This window comes from Lycium ferocissimum, chromosome 2 (assembly GCF_029784015.1).
Source record: "Lycium ferocissimum isolate CSIRO_LF1 chromosome 2, AGI_CSIRO_Lferr_CH_V1, whole genome shotgun sequence".
Taxonomy (NCBI): Eukaryota; Viridiplantae; Streptophyta; class Magnoliopsida; order Solanales; family Solanaceae; genus Lycium; species Lycium ferocissimum.
The window spans coordinates 42025784-42050209 of record NC_081343.1 but is presented as its reverse complement, the minus strand read 5'-3'; the positions used below and the strand labels follow the sequence as shown (position 1 = coordinate 42050209).

General features: G+C 32.7%; 3 protein-coding genes across 3 annotated transcripts; 1 reads left to right on the top strand and 2 right to left on the bottom strand.

Annotated features, from left to right (window-relative positions):
* Positions 1 to 10: 10 nt before the first annotated feature.
* Positions 11 to 708, bottom strand: LOC132038088 (uncharacterized). The gene is made up of 2 exons (XM_059428814.1): positions 626 to 708; positions 11 to 497 (listed from the first exon to the last, which is right to left on the bottom strand). Exons 1-2 carry the CDS (start codon positions 706 to 708, stop codon positions 251 to 253), a joined length of 330 nt encoding a protein of 109 aa, XP_059284797.1. The 3' UTR covers positions 11 to 250.
* Positions 709 to 12052: 11344 nt separating this feature from the next.
* LOC132048064 (BAG family molecular chaperone regulator 3-like) lies at positions 12053 to 13558 on the top strand. Its single transcript, XM_059439005.1, has 2 exons — positions 12053 to 12447; positions 13018 to 13558. Exons 1-2 carry the CDS (start codon positions 12207 to 12209, stop codon positions 13227 to 13229), a joined length of 453 nt encoding a protein of 150 aa, XP_059294988.1. The 5' UTR covers positions 12053 to 12206; the 3' UTR covers positions 13230 to 13558.
* Positions 13559 to 14240: 682 nt separating this feature from the next.
* LOC132047604 (classical arabinogalactan protein 11-like) lies at positions 14241 to 14573 on the bottom strand. Its single transcript, XM_059438624.1, has one exon. The coding sequence runs from the start codon at positions 14571 to 14573 to the stop codon at positions 14241 to 14243; it is 333 nt and encodes a 110-aa protein (XP_059294607.1).
* Between the last annotated feature and the right edge of the window lie 9853 nt (positions 14574 to 24426).

The following is a 24426-nucleotide window of genomic DNA, read 5'->3' as shown; positions in this document are numbered from 1 at the left end:
TTTATCCGCTAGTAACTAAATACATTCCAAGTCAACGGACTAAATCACATTTCTTCCATCAAACACCAATCTCCATCTTCTTTCCTTTCCCACACAACTCCCTTGTTACAAACTCTTGCTTTCATTATCAAAGTTATCTATCTCCTCAATTTCTACTGTAAGTAGCGAGCAGTTGGAATCAACAACCTTATCAGCATCATGTATGGTAAAATCCATCATCATCAAGAATCGAGATCCATGTAATCACCAGTCAATGGTCCAATATGCTAATAGCTGAGAACCCATAAAAGGTCAACCCGGGCCTAGAAACAATGTCACAACCTCTCAGCTTTTGTGTCCCCTTGGCCTTGTCCTTAGCCTTTCCAGCAGGGTGTATGTGACAACATGTGCATTTGGACCTGCCACACTTGCCTGTGAACTTGGAATGGTTCGAGGGCTTTGGTGACGCTTTGGTGAACAACCCAGCCGTGGGAGGGGAATTCAACTTGTTAACGTACCTGCATAGGCGAATCCAGAATATAAAGTTAGTCTATCAATTTAGGATGATATGTGATGATCTTATTATATATTTACATTTAAATCTTTTAGTACCGTATGTATACATAGTTCGAGCTGAAAACAGTACCTGGAGTTGGGCTTGGGGTTCCAAGGGGAGGGTATGATGGGATGGGTCCGAACAAGACCATGTTGTCGACCCTCTCTCTTCATCCTTGCTATGTTTTTGTGAGCTTAGAGAGTTGATTAGATTAAGAAAAGATTGATTAACTATGGTTTATATATAGGAGTAGAATTTAGACGCATTTGGATTTGGAGGACGACTGATATGTACTTGAGGAGCAAGGCAAGGGTGTATTCTTTAGTCAACTTCTGCATATTGGTTAATTAATTAGTAGTCTCGTACGTGCTTTGCAAGTCTATAAGAAATGTACAGCCAACGAGTACAGCTCATTTGGTACTCTAAAGAACTATTCTTTTGACATCGTCACACAGATTTTGCTATTCATAGATACTTCCGCTTTACTCATTAAACTAAGCTTAATTAAGCAGTTGTCAATTAGTGACTTTAGAAGCGATTCAGGATTTGAAGTTTATGGGTTCCTACAGGCTACAACGATCTCGAGTTAACATAATAATAACCAGACTCAGCGTCAAATATTTATAAATATTCAGTAAATTTCTTAGTACACATACATTGTCTAAGACGAAAATTACTGAATTCCCATGAACCCACATATCATACAGTGGATCCGTTCCTGATGGACTTCCCAACCACCCCCCCACACCACACACACACAAACTAAAAAACTTGAGAATCATTGTAGTATAAGTTACAAATCAATTCACGCTACTTTCTTCATTTTTTGTGAAGACGGACCAAAAATAACGTCTCTATCTTGATGAGTTTGTATGGGGAACAATAACAATATCATTTTTATTTTCGTATCTAAAATATAAAACTATAAAATTATAATTAATAAATGAAATTAGTAAAACGACGAATAAAATTGTTAACATGTTAAAACCTATTAAAATACAGTAATACACTGATAGTATAAAACGTTATTTACTCTATTAGCGTGCATAATCTTTTTTTATAACCAGTATATGTATGCTTGGTGTGCATAAGCAATATCAGTTCTTTTTCTCTTTCCCAATCTTTGTGTTCCACGCCAACATCAACGACCTAGTCTAGCCAGTAACACTAATAAGACAGATCCAAAATCTTCAAGTGATACTATTCTTTCGATCTCACATGTTGTTTGAGTTCCAATGTACTTAATATCTACTCACACAACAATGAAAATCTTGTAAGGGGATTTGGAAAAGGAATCATATCCCAAGTACGATCTCAACCAAAATCTCGATGCCCTTGCTGGGTTGAGTTTTCTATTCAGATTCACTACACATTTCAATAGTACGTGCCAAATCTTAATAAAGATTTCTTAATACTCAAGTTAATTATGAGACTAATTAAATACCTATACTCATTTCTCGTAGTTCTGAATAAAAGTTTTAGGTTGCCTCGAGGTATAGCTAAGGTGGTATGCATGGAAAGGAAAGTGTAGCACCACAAAATGCTTATATTAATTAGAGGTAAAACTAGTCCCTTTATCCTATGATAGTCATATTGCCGGGTAAAAGGAAACAGGTAAAATAGATTCAATCAAAAGTGAACTCTTAATCAAATAATTGTGACAGTATCACTAAAAATTTAAAGCCTTTGAATGAGATAGCTAGAACTCCATGAGTTCACATTATTTATCAATGAATTTCTCAAATTTTGACATATTGTACAATTATAATCTAGTAACAGTGCATATTTGACGTAAATGAAGCATTTCTATATTAAGTACTTCCTCTATTTCAATCATATTAATTTGATGATATACTTTTGCACTGTCACGTCCAATATAAGTCAAATAATGATTGTAAATTTCGTATATAAATACATTTTTAGCTGGCTAGTTGTTCCTAGCGATATCATTGATATCGCTATCATTATCAAGTAAATTAATATATATATATATATATATATATATATATATAATACTAAAAGTGGGAAGCTCCTAAGTTTAAAGTTGAAAGACCATTTTACCTTTCACTTAAAACATGATTTATGATGAAAACATAAAATTAAATAAAAATAAATAGCATCAGGCAAAATGAAAGATCGTGCATCTTTAATAGGACATCAATGGCAAATTTACTTCCGGTCAAAACACTTTTGGATAAGTAACGTTCAGAAATCATATTGTTTACTTCCTCCATTCACTTTACTTGTCCAGTATTCTAAAAATAAATTTTCACTTTTACTTGTCACTTTTAGCATATCAAGAGAACACAATTTATTTTTTCCTATTTTACCCATAGTATTAATTACTCACTTCAAATCATTTTTCAAATCCAATAAAAATATAAATTAATTAATATGGGAACATTGGTAAATTATGTACTCCATTTATTATTTCTTAAACAGCGTGAAAAGTCCAAAGTGGACAATTAAAAGTGAACGGAGGGAGTACATTGTATTTTGTTATAGTAACAGTCACTTTAGCCATTAATTTGATTTAATAGGATTCTAGTTAATAGCCAACTTCATTCTTTGTGCCAAAAAGTGGAAAGCTCCCGAGTTTAAAATTGAAAGACCATTTTACCCTTCACTTAAACATGATTGATGATAAAAACATAAAATTAAATAAAAATAAATAGCATCAGGCAAAATGAAAGATAGTGCATCTTTAATAGGAAATCACTAGCAAATTTACTTCCAGTCAAAAACACTTTTGGATAAGTAATGTTCATTAATCATATTGTTTACATTAGATTTAATAGGATTCTAAATTAATAGCCAACTTAATTCTTTGTGCCAAATGAAAGGATCAATGACCGTGTTTGTTGTGGTCTTGCGGAAACAAAACTTGATATCTGAAGGCCAAGAATAACGAACAGAAGGTGAAAAGTTAGGGTAAATATATTTGGCACAACCACAAATGGCACAACTTGGCACAATTCCACCTTTTTAGGGGTATTAATGTAATTTCACATGGCCTTTGAGGGTGTACCAGTAAATTTCTCTTTTTTCTATTCCATTGATATCCTTCCTGAAAAGTTAGAGGAAAAGTCAAAATAATTCAAATTTTACTCTCTCTTTCTTCAAGACCATAATTACTTTTTCTTCCCAATAACATTCGACAAGAAAAAACGTGCAATACACCTATTCCAAGTACATCCATTTACCAACTATTGCTTCATTGTGAAGCAAATTAAAACAATAAATTGTTGAAGCCCACAACAGTGGAGTAGTTTTTTATTTTCCATATTTCTTATGGATAGTATAATTATAGTAATAAATAGTAAGAGGAATCAAAAAAAAAAAAACATATTTACATGCCTAATTTTTTTTTAAATACGACTCCAAAAATATCTTCATTGGATAAATCAGATAATTATCATATGCAACATATTGTTGACATGTTGAGAAAATTCAAGCTCAATCCAATGGCTAAGGAATTTTTTCTTCCTTCTTATAATAATCGTGGTGGTGATCAGATGCCTCTCACTAACTTTGTACCGGCTAATAAGACTGATGGTTTTCAATATAATAGAAGGGTATAGATTTCGTTTTTTTTATTATGATTAAAATTCTTTGTTATTTTTTTTTTTTTTTTGGAAATTGGTGTTTTTGCATGTTTTGTTTTATGGGTGGATTCAAAATTGAATTAGTGCAAATTAAACAAGATTAGATTAGGATTGAGTAAAAAAAATTGCTAATAGTTGATTTAACTTCGTCAATTTAAAAAAAAAATGTATGTAACAAGTAGTCAACACTATGGTTGGGACGTCAAAATGAATCAACTAGAACATAATCTAATCTAAAACCTAACGTTCTCTTCTCTCTCTACACGGAGGCCTGGGGGCGTAGCCATTGCTGCCATAGCTAGTTGACTTTAACTGAAACATTAAATTATCGCAATTTAGCTAAAATTAGCTATAATTGAGTAATAATACGAAGTTTTGATTTAATTCAATAACTTTACAAAAAATGGATGTAACAAGTGTTCAACACTATGGTTGACTTTAATTGAAATATAGGATTGATTCAATTTAGCTAAGTATTATATAAGATTACGTAAAATAAGTTGATAACTATTGATTCAATTTCATCAATTAAAAAAAAAAAAAAGTGGATGTAAGAGTTTGTCAAAATTATGGTTGACTTTAATTGAAACATTAAATTATCTCAACTTAGCTAAGTATTAGATATAATTAAGTAGCAATTAGTAAATTTAGATCTAATTTAATCAATAAAACAGTGGATGTAACAAGTACTCCATTGAATTGCTTCAATTCACCTAAGTATTATATAAGATTGAGTAACAATTAGCAGCTTTTGATTTAATTCTATCAATTATAAAAGAAAAAAGAAAATGTGATTAGTAGTTAGTACTATGGTTGACTTTAACTGAAACATTGAATTATCTCGATTAGTTATGTATTAAATGGAAAAAAGTAACAATGAGCTTGACTTTAGATCTAATTCAATCAATTTTTCTTAAAAGAGTGGATGTAAAAAAAAATAGTCAACACTACGGTTGACTTTAATTGAAATAATGAATTATCTTAATTTAGCTGAGTATTAGATAGAATTGAGTAGCAATTAGTAAGTTTATATCTAATTCAATCAATAAAATAGTGGATGTAACAAGTAGTCAATATTATGATTAACTTTAATTGAAATATTGAATTGTTTTAATTTAGCTAAGTATTATATAAGATTGAATAACAATTAGCAACTTTTGATTTAATTCAATCATTTTTTTAAAAGTAGATGTAGCAAGTAGTCAATACTATGGCTGACTTTAATTGAAGCATAAAATTATCTCAATTAGTTAGGTATTAAATAGAACTGAGTAGCAATTAACAAGTTTAGATCTAAATCAATCAATTTAAACAAAAATAAAGAATGTAACAAGTCGTCAACACTATGGTCCACTTTCGTTAAAACATTGAATTCCTTCAATTTAGCTAAGTATTATATAGGATTGAATAACAATTTGCAACTTCTAATTTAATTCAATCAATTTTTTTTTAAAAAAAAGTAGATGTAACAAATAGTCAATACTATAGTGGACTTTAATTGGAACTTTGAATTATCTCAATTAGATAAGTATAAAATAGAATTGAGTAACAATGACCAAATTTAGATCTAATTCAATCAATTTAAACAAAAAATGTTGATGTAGCAAGTAGTCAACACTATGGTTGATTTTAATTGAAATATTGAATTGCTTCAATTTAGCTAAGTATTATATAGGATTGAGTAACAATTAGCAACTCTTGGTTTAATTCAATCAATTTTTTTTAATAAAAAGTAGACGCAACAAGTAGTCAATATATGTTTGACTTTAATTGAAAAATTGAATTATCTCAATTAGTCAAGTATTAAATAAAATTGAGTAACAATTGACAAATTTTGATCTAATTTAATCACTCTAAAAAAATAATGAATGTAACAAGTCGTCAACACTATAATTAACTTTAATTAAAACATAAAAACTATCTCAATTTAACTAAGTTCGATAGAATTGATTAGCAATTAGTAAGTTTAGATCTAATTCAATCAATAAAATAGTGAAAGAAACAAGTAGTCAACACTATGGTTGACTTTAATTGAAACATTGAATTGCTTCAATTTAGCTAAGTATAGGATTGAGTAACAATTAGAAACTTTTGATTTAATTCAATCAATTAAAAAAAAAAGTAGATGTAACAAGTAGTAAATACTATCGTTGACTTTAATTGAAATATGAATTATCTCAATTAGTTAATTATTAAATAGAATTGAGTGACAATTAGCAAGTTCATATCTAATTCATTCAATTTAAACAAAAATAGTAGATGTTACGAGAGTTAACACTATGATAATGGTTGACTTTGATTGGAATATTTAATTATCTCAATTTAGGAAAGTATTAGATATGATTGAGTAACAATTAACAAGTTTTGATTTAAGTCAATTATTTTTTTTAAATATGGATGTAACAAGTAGTCAACACTATGGTTGACTTTAACCGCAATATTAAATTATCTTAGTTTAGTAAAGCGTTAGATAGGATTGAATAACAATTAGCAAGTTTTGATTTAATTCATTTTTTTTTTTTAAATAGACGATGTAACAAGTGTTGTCTCTTCAGTAGACATTCGATAAAAAAGCTGAAATGATACAAAGAGGCATTAACAAGTAGTCAACGCTATGGTTGACTTTGATTGAAGTTGAATTTTCTCAATTTAGCTAAGCATCAACCATTATTAAGTAAAAGTTTTCCCAAGTGTTGATTCAATTCAATCTTTTTTTTTTTTAATAAAATAAGTGGATATAACAAGTAGTCAAACGCTATGATTGACTTTAATTGAAATGTTGAATTATCTTAGTTTTTCTGAGAGTTAGAAAAATTTGAATACCAATTAGCAAGTTTTGATTTAATTCCATCATTATTATTTTTAAAAGGATGTAACAAGAAGTCAACACTATGGTTGACTCTAATTGAAATATTAAATTATCTCAAATTAGCTAAGTATTAGATATGATTGAGTAATAGTTATCGGCTTTTAATTTAATTCAATCAACTTTTAAAATAAAAAATAAAAAATAATGAATGTAACAAGTAGTTGACATTGTGATTGACTTTAATTAAAACATTGAATTATCTCAATTTGTTGAGCATTAGATAGGATTGGATTGAATAAATATTTTGTAAGTGCTGATTTAATTAAATTAATTTAAGAAAATAAAAAAATAGTGAATGTAACAATTAGTCAACACCGAGTTGACTTTAATGGAAACATTGAATTATCTCAATCTATCTAAGTAGGAATAACAATTAGCAAATTTCGATTTACTTCAATCAATTTTTTTTTATAAAAAAATAGCGGGTTTAACAAGTAGTCACATTATTGTTGACTTTGAATTAAAGATTTATTCTAGCAAGAATTAGATAAGTATTAGATATAATTGAGGAACAATTAGCAAGTTTTAATTTAATTCAATCAATTTAAAAAAAATGACAAAAATCCTGATGAAACAAGCAATCAACACTATGATTGATCTTAATTGAAATGTTGAATTACTTCAATTTAGCTAAATATTATATACGATTGAGTAAATATTTTTACTAAATTTTGATTCAATTCAATCATTTTTTATATAAAATAAGTGCAATTTCATCAAAAAATTAGACAATTTTTGTATGTAATTTAGGACTTTTTTTGATATTGTTTAAACGATATTTATAGGGTACATTAACTTGTAGTTTGTATTGATAGACCGTATATATAGGTTGACCAAATAACTAAATTAGGTGTATGTATAATTTTTTTTTTAAACAAACCACTAAGTGGACTTAGTGGATATTTTATTAGAAACCAAACAAAAAGAAACGTAAAACAAAAGAGTCTTAAAACCACAAACAAAAACAAATGTCATTAAGAAGCCTACCAAAAAGCTTTCTAGGTCCATGCTATGTATGTATAAATTATATAAAAATATTAGAGAGAGATAAATTTATGAGTTGTAGGTATTGAAAGAATGAAAAGCTCAAGCATGTTATGTGTAATAATTGCTTTGTCTTGAAGAAAAAAATTTGGAGGGAAATATCACTTATTGGAGCCAAATCTTCATTAAGGGTAATTAAGACTTTTTAATAGGGTTGTGCCAAATTGTGCCATTTTGAGTTGTGCCAAATAGCAGCACCCGAAGAGTTACTAGGTATTACATTTAAATTGTTGTATGATATTAATTAGGCAATTAGTATTTATCAAGAGTAAGAAACTGTAGAATTTGAAGAGTCATCAACTAAATAAATATAGGCTTATTCAATTAATAAATATGTGAAAGGAAAGTTCAAAGAAAATTAATCAATAAACAATAAAGGCAAGAAATGGTATCCATTTTCCTCAAGGGTGCTTTTCGGTTTAGCATATTTATAAAAAAAAAAAAATCATTTTCGTTTTCTTTATTCTTTTTCCTTTAAAAAAACATTTACAGAAAATGAGAAATGAAGAGATATGAAAAATTAATGGATGATGGATGCCGGAATCAACTTCCATCACCTTCAAATTTCACGGATGATGAAGACCATCATCTCCATATGTGGAACTAGCGAAGATTCGTAGGCTATGGAAGGGAGGGGGTTGGTTTCTCTAAAAGAGTGATTTTAGAATTGCCACTATATGATTGATTGATATTGTGTTATGTGTATTATGATTTTCTAATCTCTTATTCCTTTCTTATTTTTTTCTGTTTGGTAAGGAATATATATACGAATTGGCATGATTATAAGACGGAGATTATTTTGATATGAAATTATACATGAATTTTTATTTTTTAAATATTCATCTGAGTTCTCAGATATTACTTTTTAATTTTCTATTGTCTTTTCATCCTCTCTTGTGGTGCTTCCTTAATTTCTTCTTTTTTTCTTTCATATTTAGAGATATATGTTTTGGGAAACTAATTTAAATTTTTATTCATAATATTTTGCAGACAAAGTGGATCTCACACGGCATTTTCCTAATTAGTCTATAAAATATAAGTTTCTAACAATTATTTAGAGTCATGTTTTCTTCAATGTTGGAAAATTATTTACTTTAAAAAAATTATTGTCCTTCTGCCTTATAAAGCCTGAAAATTGCATACAACATTCAACTATGTTTGAGAGGTACAGAATCGGTGGGAAAAAAAAGTACTATAAGAATTTATAGGAGATTAAAAGTTATGGTGAATTTTGTAGTATTAGAAGTTTAATTGAATTCCTTCTTATATAAATTCTTTAATAGAGTTTAAGAAATATAATGTATCCTTATTAAAAGTAAAAGGTATAATTTATTTTTAAGTGGCAATAAATATCAATAGAGTGGGCTCACTATTCATCGGTTGAGCTTGAATTTTTGCCCTTTAAATTTTAGTGTAATGCATCGGATAGTCTAAAATTATTTACATCATTTAAAAATATTTTATATTGATTAGCATGGAATACATATGCATTAAAAATTAGTATACGTTAAAGTTCCAGTGATGCGGAATGTCCAATGTATGATGCCCAAGACTCGTTCTCTTTACATTAACAAGGAATTTTGATGAAGGAAAAAATTAAAGCATGTGGTGGTTGGAAGAGACACAGTTAGAAAGAGCAATTTATAATTTGCAAGCGTTTGTCTTTCCCACATGGGAAGATACTCATGCATATTATTAAATCACCGTGATTTTTTTTTCTTCCAATTAAGTTGGTTTATCGGGTTTAACTTAGACCTCTACCTTGTAAATTAAAATTTAAAGTGAACACATTCAGGAGGGGGAATATGCCCATATCCACACACATCGGTCGCAAAAGGATGATGTCATGGTGTAAAATGTTGAGCTTTAATTTGATAAGGAAATGAATTAAAACTAAATCAATCTCAAAAATTAGTTAATGAGGTGAGAATCGTTCAAAATCAATAAAGAATCAACTTTCCTCAAGTTTACAAGACAAGATGGTAGAGAGATCAACTCGTCTCCATAGAACAAGAATTAAGAATAGTAATACATAAGAATAAATTATTAAAGGCATTTTATTTGTTAGAGCCACCCACCCCTTTCCATTTTCAACTGGACAACCGAATGAAATTAAAGGTAACCAAGTAACGACAAAAGGTTGTGGCCGTTTCTATGCAAGCATTAGTGGAGTATTTAAGTTATATACCCCAATAAGGTTAAAAAGAAAGTTACTGGGTATATGATTAGTTTATTAATTATAACTTGTTATAATTAGTTATAATTAAGTGCTTAAGTTATAATTAAGTACTTAATACTTATTATATATAGAAATGTATCCATAAACCTTAACTCTTCCATATATTCAAGATCTATTTTCTATCTACCTTAATCTCTTGGCAATCTATATATACTCCCTCCGTTCCATATTAGTTGGCCACATTACTAAAAATATATATCCCAAAATATTTGTCCATTTACAAAATCAAGATACAATTAATTAACTTTTTCCTATTTTATCCTTAACATTAATTGTTTTTCAAAGTAACCAATATTAATTAGAGTGCAATTTATTGGAGAGACATAATGGTAATATAGTAAAAAGATACTTTCATTAATGATTTTTAAAGGCGTGTAAAGGAGAAAGTAAGAACTAATATGGGACGGAGAGAGAGATATTTACATACTCCAAATGCATACACCCTACAGGTTGTAGCCAACTATTAGTACGTAGATTGACGTTATATTCCATCAAGATTGGACGAATTGAACTATTAGCATATAAAAAGGATAAGAAAATCTATATATATATATAATGAAAGTAAGGGAAAATTAAAGGCTGGTATATGAACTTGAAGCATGTATTGTTATTTAAATATTTCTTTTGTCATTTCAATTTATGTGACATAGTATGAATTAATCAATAATGTGTTAAAATTATGAAGTCTTTTAAAATCTGTGATCTTAAACATGAGAACAGCCCAACAGTACTTGGGGGATACTACGTCTCCAGGTGATGAAGAACCGACATCGAGGTACCAAACCTTCTTCATTTCATTTGAGATGTTATTAACCTATCGGTGTATGAGGCCCTTCGGGCGGTGCTTTCTTGATCACATACTCCCTCAGGATAAAAAAGAGTGTCCACTTAGCCTTTTTTTTGTCTTGGGTCAAAAAGAGTGTTCACTTATTAAATCAACAAAGGATTAGCCCTATCTTTCCAGATTTGCCCCTATTAAGTGTTATATGATCAAATCTCAATACTTATTTAATTAGGGACAGTTTAGTCAAATTACCTATTTTTGTCTAGGAGTTAGTATTTTCTTAAGAGATGAACAAATGGCTAAGTGGATACTCTTTTTGATCCGGAGGGAGTAACATTTATGTGATTATAAAAAGTTCGAATCTTGTGACCTTATATATGGAATAACATTTGCGTGGCTATAAAAACTTCTCATATTAAGGTAAAATAAAAATTATAAAGTTAATTATTCTTAAATATCAAAATATATGTCATACTTTTTAAAGTCAAGAAGAGAATAGTGCTACAAAAATTAGAATAGAGGCATTATTGACTAAGATTAACACTCTCCAAAAATGCCCAAGAGACAAAGGAGGAAAGGAAACACTCCTCAGGCAACAGATCTATTGTAAACTTAGTAATGGCCAATCAAAAGCAATTAATTTTCTTTGGCCTAACATCAGATTTGGAAAATTGTAGCGTCAATAATGCAGCCTCCAAAAATGCCAACATTCCTCTGGTTTCTGATCATGAAAAGTCTCACTATAATCAGTTTAGTATTTTGATAAAGATGACCATCTGACTGTATTTATGATAGTATTAAAATTGGCCCGCGCTAATCAAGCACAAACCGCCACCCACCCATGTGGCTTAGTACCCCATAACATCAGCATACGAAACCTTCCCTCCATACTTCCTCCATGTGTCACTTTGTTATACCTTCCCCTTCATTTCTAAAGTTTATTAAACTATGTTTGTAAACATATAATTAATATAATTCATTTTAATCATGTAACTCTCGGAATACTTTATGTTTGCTATTTTGTCCTCGTACAGTCCCCCAGGTTACTATATAAGAAGCCAATTCACCCACTTTCTTTCTCCTACTCTTTACTTTTAATTTGTTCGAGCCTCTAAAAAGTGAAAGAAAGAATGATCAAGTTAAGATCAAAGAGGTTTTTCAGAAGCAATTCGAAGGTGGCTGTTTCAGTAGGCAAAAGTATTGCTGGAATTGACGGTAATGCTAGTGAAATTAAATGGGAATTACGTCCAGGAGGTATGTTAGTTCAAAAAAGAGAATGTGAGAATGTTGGAGATCAAGCAATCATCACAATTCGAGTCTCAACTGTTTCTAAGTCCCATGACATTTCTATCCAACCCACTTCTACTTTTGGTAAGCCTCCCGTTTTGTCAATTCACTAGGCCTTGGGAAGGAATACAATATGAGTTTAATTTAAAAAAAAAAAAAAAAACATTATGAGATAGTCACAAAGTTTACATGGTATTTTGTTAGTAAATTTTTTTGATGAGATGGTCACAAACTCTTTCTCTCTTCATAATTTATCGTTTTGAGTTTCTCTTTCAACTCAATCCGCGAAAGCGCTACTCTGAGCTTCTCTTTCCCTCTTGCTCACTTTTCGGCCCATAGAGCCACTGCCATTACTCCACCCAAATAACACCTGTAAACTCTAAAATCGGATCCAACGTGCTAGAAGGGGTTAGAAAATGCTACAGTGCTTATTCCTCATTTGTGTGTACGAGGTTTAAATAGTCTTGAAGTACTCCACTAGTAATGTTTTGGGTTGAATACTCTAATTTTTTGTCACTCACTATAAAAGTGTGAAAGAGTTTCTACTACTATATTGTTTGGTTACCTAAAAGGCAACTGCGGTTAATAAATCGATTAGGCAGTTACCAATCTTATTGAAATAAAATGGGATGTGCGCCTTTTGTTGGTTTTCAGGTGAATTGAAGATGATGCTGTCAATGGTAACCGGTTTGGAAGCAAAAGAGCAGAGGCTGCTATACAGAGGGAAAGAAAGAGAGGACTATGAACACTTGCACATGGTTGGGGTGAAAGACAAGGACAAAGTGCTTCTCTTCCAAGATCCATCTATCAAAGAGAGGCGTCTCCAAGTCATAGCCGGCTCTCCTTATCGCACAATTAGTGTCTAAACTCCTAATAATATTATTCACTTCCATATAACTATTAGTAGCATTTGTAGTAACTATCTTAGCTAATTACTTCCCCCCAAAACTAACCCCTGGTAAAGAAAATAGTCGAATGAAGTATGGCGATAAATCTTGTTTTTCAACTTGGCCAGTTCAGAGTAGGGTACTCGTTACTCCGTTGTAACAATTTAGTTCATATGCTTATTAAAATGTATGAGCTGATGCACGTCCGGGTCATTAGGTTACATGTTTATAGAGTCCTACTGTCCTCTTGTTCTGGATTCATCTTCCAAATGGTAAAGAAATGAAAATCGATGCATGTTTTGAGCTTTTGATCTCGTGTACATAAATTGTTATATGAAACCTATAAATTGTTGAATCTCCTCCTCTCTCTCTTCTTTTAATTTGGCCCTTGTCCGTATATAAGTAAATTTGTTCTTATATGCTCAGGCCCAAAGTATGTATTAACAGCCTTTATTAATTGAAGGAGTAATAAATTCCAACTCAAATGTAAAAGAGAATTTTCAAGGTAGAGGAACTAAATAGGAATGAATTTAAGTTACATACATTGACAATGCAACATTATTAGTATAATTTAGTACTACTATGTTATAACAGGTTTGTTACTTTATTATAGGTTACAGATAAATGCTTATTAAGAATACTTACCTAAAGACTACAATTACCTTTTCAAAGACCTGATTATGTAAATATTTGTTATATCCATCCGGACTCCGAAAGTTTTCAAGGTAGAACTATTAGATAATGAGCAGTAATAAATCAACAGAAAAAGGTTAGTTAATTAAAATTTCATGACAAAGAAAAGATCATCATGCACATCCTGAAATTATTCAAAAACATCCATCTAAAAGGCTTTTTATTAGTATAACTAAACTTTGAGAAATTTCACAATCAAATTAAAAAAAAAAAAAAACGCATCACTCTAATCCGAAACACCCATCATCTAATCAATCAAACAACATGAATCCAAGTCGTCAGCCTTAATTAGGTGGTTCAGTAGTAGTCATCAGTGGCAGCAGTAGAAACCCCCGATGGACCATCAGCAGCATTTGGTGCACCAGCTTCAGGTGCTGCAGAAATAGTTGACTGACTAGGTGCAGCTGCATTTGGTGCACTTGCTTCACTAGCTGGTGCAGGTGGTGATGATGGCTCAACATCGGATGCAACAGGGCTTGATGCATCTGGTGAAGTAGAAGGGCTAATGGAAATTGAGTCTGCTGCTGGTGCGCTTGCTTCAGGTGATGAAGCAGGCGAATCGGCTGCATGTGTTAGCCCTGCAACAAGGGCAACGAAGAGAAGAGCCAATGCAACTACTTGACGTGCCATTTTGTTTTTTTGGTTTGGTTTGATGATTTGTTTTTGAGTTTTTTGTTTTTTATTTATAGTTAGATTCTTTATTTAGCAGTACTTCTCGCTTTATGCTTTAGAGAAATACTTCGCTGCTAAAGAATGAATTGAATAGAGTGATGAGAGTGGCTTTTATAGGGGCTTCGCACCGGACATATTGGAGATGAATGGACGAGAAAATGATTGACAGGTAAAACAGAAACAAAGAAGGGCTATTGATGACCATGTTTGTTCGAGAATGAAGGACAGGTAGATCGAGTACCATGCTAATTTGTTTGTACCACAAGATTTTAGGTGGTTTTTCTGAACCATGACTTTGCGTATGATTAATTCTTACCATTAAGAAAATGTCACGCCTTTAATTGACATGTATCATGAGTTAACTTTCAAATATTACTCCCGTCCCCCCGTCCATTTCATTTTACATTTATTCTGGCGTGGAGTTTTAAAAAAAAAAAAAAAGAGAACATTGAACACATTGTAATATTTAAAACAAACTTATGGGTTCAGACCTACTATTTGCTCCAATTCTAGTACATTTTTATATATAGATTTATGATCCACTCCAAAAGTTGCGAGTTCAAATATTCGATTTCTCCTATCCGCTAGGACTGGTCAAAATGTGTGGGACCGATACATCCGTAATGAGGCTTGGCCAAGATCACGGTAACAGAGCCACAGGGTGCTAAAGAGACGAGAACAACCACACTCCATTTCATTTTATATTCGATTAGAGTTGAAGAAAAAAGACAATCTTTAGCACATACCAAGAGTAGCCTTCAAATTTGTAGTTATAAAAATATCATTATTTTTTTATGGCTAATAAATCATGTCTCTAAGGATAAATGAAAAAAAAAAAAAAAAAAAAAAAAAGATATTCAATTATGTAATTAAAAAATGTCATTCTTTTTAGAATAGATTTAAAAAAAAGCGTTACATAAAACGGAACATGTGGAGTAATAGCTATTGACTACAAACTCATGCTAATTTTTTAGTTGTAGATATTTACCACAAACTTGTATTTTATTACACTTGCAGTTGCCTTTTTCCTCATAACAAAATTAGAATCGCGAGCGAAGAAGATGATTGTGTTACAGATGCAACACAAAGGCCAAGCTGCAATTATTAGTTTGATGGAATTGAATTCATCAAATTTGAATCAAATCGAACACTCAGTGAAAAGAGGCGACACGTATGAGATTATGTTTATTCCCCTAATTAACCCATTTGACTATATTGAAAGAAACATACTCCCAAGTAATTAACTTTTTGTTTCTTTTAGTAAAACTAACATAAGTTCAACATGTTACCAAACAGATATTTTGGTGATGAGCATTCTTCACTCGACAATAAAATCTTGTTAGTTCCAATGGACAAATGCATCCCATGTTGATGCTGGTCGATTTTGTTTGAGAAATGGAAGACAAAAAGGAAAATTTACTTGTCATAGCTACTACTAAGACCTATTTATGAATAATAACTATCTTTTATTTTATTTATTTTTTGTAGTTAAAATATTTTCTTAAATTACATATCATAACTAATGCCCTGTATTTCACAAGTTTCTCTTTTCAATTGATTTTCTCTCATCTCCCAAATATATCTTCTCCCTTACCCCTCTCTTTCTCTCTCACTGTTCCCTCTCCTCACCCCTAGATATGTGAGAACTCAATCTCACCCCTGTCCGTTCAGAATCTCTTTCTCTTTCTCTTTCTCGGTCTCTTCGATGGTGGTCCCCACGATCTCTGTCATGGTGGTTGTCGTGGTTGTTGTTGTCGGTGGAGGAAGCACGATTTTGTTCGGAGCGGCGTTTTTGTTCGGCGATTTCATCGTGGGGGCATTTAAGGACGAGTTCTTCACGTTGGGCTTCAGTGAGGAAGACGGGTTTCTTTGATGGATCGAGTTTGCTAGTGGTTCTGATGAGGTCGTCTACTGATAGGCTTATTTTGTCCGGTTGATGCAGATAGGGTTTAGTGTTGATTAGGGAAAATTGTGACCGGAGATGCGATCGGATTTGACTGTATTCTCCATTTTTAGTATACTTAGAGTATATATTTTTTATATTTTCACCGGAGATCCGACCAGATCCCGACCATTTTTTTACTACCATATTATGTTGCTATATATCGCATTATTGGTACAAATACCACAGAAGCTTTGGGAGTTGTTTTTATGGATAGATTTTATGTTTGAAACCGTTCATAAGATGCTATATGTCGACGGAGCTCCGGCGGCGATGGGAGGACTGGATTTGACTGTATTCTCCATTTTTTAGTATACTTAAGAGTGTATTTTTTCAGAACATGGAGTGTGGATCAAATTCATGTTTGAATTGAAATTGAGATACTGATGCAAGCTCTTCCCTTCTGAATCAGATAGCCACCCATTAATAGTAATAGAACTCTACGCAAAGTTTCCTCCCGTGATATGAGTTACTACCCCTTGATCACTTACACTCCTTTAAACATCCGGGACCGCATTTTCCAACCGAAATGGAATATTACTACGAAATTGCATTGTACATCCGAGAATAGTCCTAAGAAGACATGATCCCAAGCCGATACTTGACATGTACCCCCTCTTCCAAGTCCATCACAAGGAAAACGAAAACCAAGATTTGCTTTATCCGGTATAAACGGGAACTGCCGTTTCGTTTTTGTAGGCTGGTCCGGTCTATTGTTCTTTCCTTGTGCCTATTTTTGTGTAGGGTTGGTTCCACGGTACAACCTTTGTAACTTCATGGTATACCCATGGATTGGCCAGTTCTTATTTGGAAGGCTGCAATTTCTTAACTGCTGGTCTGAAGTATGGCTCGAATCATGATAAAGAAGGTTCGGTGGTTGTATAATTCCCAAGCGGAAAGTCGTATACTTTTGTTGTAGATGGAGTGATCAAGCGGCCCTTCTTGCGCCAACATACATCCAATGGCATAGAGTGATGCGTCAGTGTATTTTTTTGTATTCGCTTGTATTTTTATATTTCAAAGGAGAAAATGTGTATCTGAATAGTCAAATACACCTGAATACAGTGTATTTTTTTAAAAGGATTTGAATGTATTCATCTTTTTTTGGTGTAAATACAGTGGTATTTTGTATTTCGCATGTATTTTTTTTGTATAGAGTGTATGCTTTTGTAATCGCTTGTATTTCGAAGGAGAAATTGTGTATTTGAATAATCAAATACACCTGAATATAGTGTCTTTTTTTTAAAAGGAATTGAATGTATTCATCTGTTTTTTTGTTTGTTTTTTTTTTTTTGTCTAAATATAATGAATGTTCCAAATATAAAGCCTATTTTTACTCCACTTTGTTTTCACGATTTTTGTATTTCGTTGTATTTCAAAACAATGAAATGCAACTAAAACCAAATAAAAGGTAGCTCCAAATATAGAGCCTATTTTTACTCCACTTTGTTTTCACATTTTTTGTGTTTCACTGTATTTCAAAACAATGAAACACAACTGAAACCACATAAAATGTAGATACGGTTTGTAATTCCCAAATATTGTTAGGAGCTTATAAAAAGTAGGTATTTATGTTAGTTGAGACAAGACTAGACATCTAGCCTGGCCCAGCATTGGCCATAAAATTTAATTAAGGGTCATTTGCACTTTTGTCCTATTTTGTGCCGGTCTTTAATTTTTGGCCTTCAAATGGGCTGGTCTTTATTTATTCCTTTCTAAATTGAACTTATGCCTATAGGGGCATAAGTTATACATCATAATATCCACAAGTTACGCCACCGCCCTTAAAGAATTTATGCCCCGATAGACATACGTTCGATTTTAAAGGATAAAAATTAAAGACCATCCCATTTGAAGGACAAAAATTAAAGACCAGTCCATTTGAAGGACAAACCGTGCAATTACTCTGTTAATTAATGATGGGTTTATTTCATGGAAATGAAGTTTAGTGATCTATGCTCGGCTTTATTTTTTAAAATACGTATTAATCATTATATTAATTCGGTTGAATATAGCCTAGCGCCCTACCTCCAAGATATAAGGGTAAGGTTTGCGCCCACTCTATTTTCTCTAGACCCCACTTTGTGGGAATATACTGTGTATGTTGTTGTATAGCATAGCGCCCTAACAATAGAAGCTGGCGTATTGCAAGTTTTCGGAACAAGCTACAGTCCGAGTCAATAGAGAACTTACGACGATCTGGCATGACTTGTGAATTAATTCAATAGGTTAATTAGGTTGAATATAGTATAACACAATACCCGTTTGTCATGACTTACATGCATGCCACTATTCTGAAACTTCTCTCTTCATGTTTTGCACTTTGTAATCATTAGATTCGGTATGCTTTACAACTAATCCAACATGATACGTAGATTGAATATAACATGAAGTATGTCATGACTTGCATGTCACTGTGATGATATATATATATTTATCTTCTTTGTTTGTGTCGTTGGAAACATGGATAGCGTCGTTTGCGAGTAATTCAACATGATGGGTAAGTTTAATATAGGATGAAGCTATCTTGGTCTGTCATGACTCGCATACCATAGTTCATTTTGGTTCCTCTTTGCCGGAAGCCGCTTTTCTTTACCATTTACGTCGCTCAGCTTAAGGATATCTTAGTTCTAACTCTTTTTCACTAACCTTAAAACAGCTTGTCCCGTACAAATATTTAATCGGGGACAATATTTAAATGTCAATACAAAAATTATTTCTTTTGTACAGTCCTCTCAAAAATTTATAAGTCAATACTGACATTATGATTTTTATATCATCAACTTAATTTAACATTAGTTTTTACTGAAGAGTTAGCTTTTATTATAAGTCAACTCAATTTGGTGAGATAAAAAAGATTTATATATTATTAATGCAAAAAATTTAAAACTCTAACTAAAACATAATTCAATTAGATAGATATATTGTATTGCCAAAGAATATGGTGGAATGGATGAGATTTTTCCCCTCTTAATTTGAAATTTTGGATTTGAACATGAGAACAAAGAATTTCATGATAAGAAACAGTTTACTCTCTCCGTCCCATTTTAAGTGTCTTAGTTTGACTGGACACAAAGTTTAAGGAATAAAATGAGAATTTTGAATCTTGTGGTCCTAAATTAAATATGTGTAATGAACTAAATAATTCTTTGAATCTTGTGGTTTTAAATTTGCTATGTAAGATGTTTGAATTGAGTCCGGAACCTAAATAACCCAAAAAAAGAAGAAGTGAACCAAAATACCCAAAGAAAAAAAAAGTTGTAACAAACTACCCTTAACGCAGTAAATTACTGCGTTAAAGGACTTAATTGTAATGGCTCAGTTAAGTCCTTTAACATAGGAAATTACTGCGTTATATGGCCTTGTATAACGCAGGAATTTCCTACGTTAAACAAGTCAATAATTCCACTGATTTTTCAGTAGATTCTACTGCCCAACCGTACTTGATTTGATGTAAAGTTGCATGGCGCAATAATGTGTTGCGTTATATGGTACCTTTAAACTTATTCAAACCTTATATAAAGCGGATTTTGGACGAAAGAAAAACACAAAAATCCATCTAACTTTTAAATTGGTAAAAAATGGAGGATGTTCCAACTGTTAGGGTTTCTTTATTTTGGGACGGAGAGATTATTTATGAGTCTAATAGTTTGCGTTATAATATTCCCCCAAAATATCATGTTAGGTTTCCGTTTGACCTAAAATATTCAAGACTACTCGAAGCCTTGTATAGTAGACTTAGAGTTAGTAGGTGAGAATTTGATTTAACTGTAACAAGGAGATATCCAATATCTTTTTCACCGCATGGATTAGTTAGTTATGGAATGTGGATTATCGTAGACGATGTCTCTTTGACTGACTATTTGAAGGCCCCAGATGATTATAGGGAATGTATCACTTTGAACGTCCTTGAGATGTATATTGAGAAGGTCCCCATAAATCGTCTTGAAGTCCCGGCTAGAGCTCCTCGGGAAGCCCCAAATAGAACTGGTCGGGAAGCCCCGTCTATAATTCACCAGGAAGTTCAGCCTAAAGTCGCTGATATGCGGCCTACTCATGTTAACTCTTATCTTGACATGAGTTCTTATGGAGACATTTTGAGGGGTCAAATGTCTCTAGAAGCTTTAAGCCAGCAATTTGATGGCCAATGGTAAATATTCATTATTTTTATTATTATTATTATTATTATTATTATTATTATTATGTGTAATAGCATATGTTTATTATTTGTATGGTAATAGTGATGTTGATTGTAATTTTTAAGGGTTATACACCTGATATGAATAATATCGGGCATTCCTTTCAGTCAGGATGGAACATCCTCAATCTATCAAACTATTCAAAATGATGCTCCTTCCTCACGTTTCGGTGCAGTTGATAACTATCGGTACCTTTTGAACATCAATAGTATTACATTTGATGTTTAATAGTTAAAATACTCTATTTTCTTGTGTAAGGAAATGTTTACTCAAAATGAGATCGTGGCAACAAATGCAGTTCATTTCTCAAACCCATGCAATGTTAATTCTTATCGGTAGGTCTATCATTTTTATATTAAATAATCTATATATTTTGATGTTTGGTAGTTAATATATTTTACTTATTTTATGTAGGAAAAGACGTTTACTGGATGGTGCTGATTATCCGAATTATATAGAATCATCATCGAGTGATAGTGACGAAATACCTAATGCGGAGGAATCAGAGGTTGAAGTCCCTTTTCCAGTGAGTGAAGGTGAGGATGAGGATGATATTATCCTCAATGTCAAGTACAACAGTTAGAACCGATGATGCAAAGTCCGTCATACTAGAAAGAATTGAATTCACAGCACCCAGTTCACTAGCAAGAGTCGATGCTGCAAAGCCAATTTCAGCCGCAAGAACCGATGCCGGAAGCAAGCCTGATTTAGTGGCATTCCAAGGAAATTCCATATCTTGATCGTCTTCAAGATCGTCCTGATGCCTTTGTCTTCGCTAGGGATGATTATCATATTCGTCAAAGATTGTGGAAAGATCCAAAGGATCTTGTAAAAAAGGATGTTCATATTAAAAAAGGCGTGATATTCACCTTGAAAAATGTCACACCCCAACCTTGGGGGGTGTGGCCGGCACCGATGTTAGAACCCGTATTTTCGTACATTGGAACAATCCGTTAATTATGTTAAGTTAAGGACAAAACTATTCCGGGATACAAAGTCGAGATTTTTGACCCTCGATTTTTTTTAAGACATAAGTTGTTCATGAATTTGTTGGTATGGAATAATTAGGAGAATTTGGGACCAAAAGTGATAAAATTGGAAGTTGAAAAAGTCATCCAATTCCCATGTGTAGCCGTGTAATGTGGAGTGGCCCACACAATTTTTGTGTCATCTTTTAATTGATCCAACACATTAATGTGGGCCATGATTTTGTACAACTCAAAAAGGGGGAATTAAAAGATGACCACTAGTCATCTTTAGTTCATTTCAACACTTGCACAAAAAAAAGTTGAAGACCTCTCCATTGAAGGAGGCTCTCGGCCAACTCCAAGGAAAATCCACCTCCATTTTTAGCTCTTCCAAAATTATTCCATTGATGTAAACCCACTATATTGAGGTCCTTAAGTAGCGTGGAAGCATCGTTGGAGCGATCAACCCACTAATTTTCATATTTGGAAACCCTAAGCTATTGGGAAATTGAAGAGAAAAGGTAAGATTTGATTATGCTTTGTATGTTATAAAGGTTGTATGCTTGTTATAGTATGTTATAATGGAGGAAAATCATGAAATATGGAATGTTGGAAGTGAGTTGTGCGTGTGTGGTGTTAGCCGTGTAGAGTGGGTGCTTGTTGTGTTGTGTTGGAACTATGAATTAATGCCTTGTTAGTTTATTATGATCATTGTAAGGTGAAGAACGATTGAGAATCATCCATATATGTATATGTGTAGTGTTGGTCGAAATGGGTCATATTATATGACAATGAACGAATTGATATCGCTTAATGTTTTAGTCGTCGTCGTTATGAATTCTATGTTGGAAATGAATGTTTAATGGCTCAAATTGATATTGTGATTGTTGCGGACTGATTTGGAGATTTTTGTACTTCTAATGTAATTTGTATATTGATGATAATAGCATTGTTAGAATGTGAATTGTGGATACAAATCATGGTTTGAAAATGAGGAATAAGTTGAAGTGAGGTTCTCGGTTAGGGGGCATTTTGGGTTTGGAGAAAAATTTGGGTTGTTGGAAATGTTGTATGAATTGCTTAGGATGTCTTTAAATATTGTTGGTATGGGTTCGGGTTAGTATGTGAATGTATAAGCGTCGATTTTGGCTTGAAGGTAAGTCGTCGAATTGAATTTATGAAAAATTGTTGAATGATGGAAAAGAGAGCTATTATTGTTGTTTGCCTTTCGGATTGGTTGTTGATGTTGCTAGGTTGGTTATTGTTGTTGTTGTTGATTGTTTTGGCCGAGTTAAATTCTCGGGGTGTCCTATTTATAGGGGAAATGCTGCCCAAATTTCTGTAGAATTAAGGGCAAATTTGGAATTTAAGGCCAAAAAGTCATTAGCTAATGTTTGGCATTTTATGACATGTTTGTAGACATTGGGCAGCCCGAATCGTAGGTTGGATTTAGCTTGAATTCGGATTATATTGGAGCGCGTTTGAGGTATGTAAAGTAACCTTTTCTTTTGGCATGCCTTAGTTAAAATAGGCTATGATACGAGCCTCTAGGAAACTCTATTCTCGCAATCCGAGCTTGTCTATGATTCGCATTTGCTTCCTTGGTATTCTTGTGCTAATATGCCATAACATTGATCCTTATATCCTTGGAATTCATAAGTTGCAAAGGTTATGTGAAAACGATTTTTTTGGAAAGAATCTATTCTTTAACGATTCTAAAACTACAAACGCCCATAACTTTCTCGGAAAAGCTCGGATTGCTTTGAAATTTTCGTAGGAGTTTGTATGATATAGAATGAGTATGTTTTTCATAGGGGCCCAGTTCGGGTTTACACCCGTCCGTGGGTCCCGCGACGTTCCTTTATGAAATTTTGACAACTTTTGAAAGAGAATGTTGTAATTATTATTCGATTTCAAATATGATTATTTTACTTATCTTTTGGATTATGACAATGATTTTATGCATATGATTCCTCACTACTCCGCTCGTGCCTACTATGATATCGTTCGCCGGTTCCCGGGCCGGTTCTGTTGTCGTGCGCATTATGATGTACTCCGGTGTTATGTTGTGTTCATGGTTCACCGAGTTCCTCGCTCGAGGGCCGGGTTCCACTTATATTTGGTGTGATGCTGTGTATGGCGATATGTTGTGTATGATATGTGACGGAGATTCAGAGATTTGAAACTTTCTGGTGTTATGCTGTGTTATGGCGCCATCGACAGGCGGGCGACCATATTTCCTGTGCCCTATGCATGATTTATATTTTGAAATAACATTTTGATATTTTGGAAATGCATTTACTTTCTGTACCTCTATTTCGATTGTGACTCAGATTTGGATGCTACATTTTCTACGCTTTGCATACTCAGTACATATTTCGTACTGACCCCCTTCTTCGGGGCCGCAATGCCCGCAGGTACAGACGCACAGTTTGGTGATCCACCTGTCTAGGACACCCTCTTCTGCTATTTGGAGTGATCCTCTCATTCCGGAGCTTATATTTTTGGTATATATTTGTTCGTGCATTTGTATATATTCGTTCAGGGGTACGGCGGGGCCCTGTCCCGTCATCTGATTCTGTCTGTCTGTTTAGAGGTCTGTGGACATGTTTGTGGGTTGTGCCTACTTTCGTACGGTTGTGTTTGTATATGTTGTGTTTGGGCGCGATTCCATTCGTCGCGGCGGCACCGTCGGCCCGCAT

Excerpts from the sequence above, each read along its gene's own strand:
- LOC132038088 (XM_059428814.1), bottom strand. The coding sequence starts at position 708 with ATGAAGAGAGAGGGTCGACAACATGGTCTTGTTCGGACCCATCCCATC. Across the intron at positions 498-625 it reads AACCCCAAGCCCAACTCCAG|GTACGTTAACAAGTTGAATT; the intron begins GTACTGTTTTCA and ends TCGCCTATGCAG.
- LOC132048064 (XM_059439005.1), top strand. The coding sequence starts at position 12,207 with ATGATCAAGTTAAGATCAAAGAGGTTTTTCAGAAGCAATTCGAAGGTG. Across the intron at positions 12,448-13,017 it reads CCAACCCACTTCTACTTTTG|GTGAATTGAAGATGATGCTG; the intron begins GTAAGCCTCCCG and ends GTTGGTTTTCAG.
- LOC132047604 (XM_059438624.1), bottom strand. The coding sequence starts at position 14,573 with ATGGCACGTCAAGTAGTTGCATTGGCTCTTCTCTTCGTTGCCCTTGTT.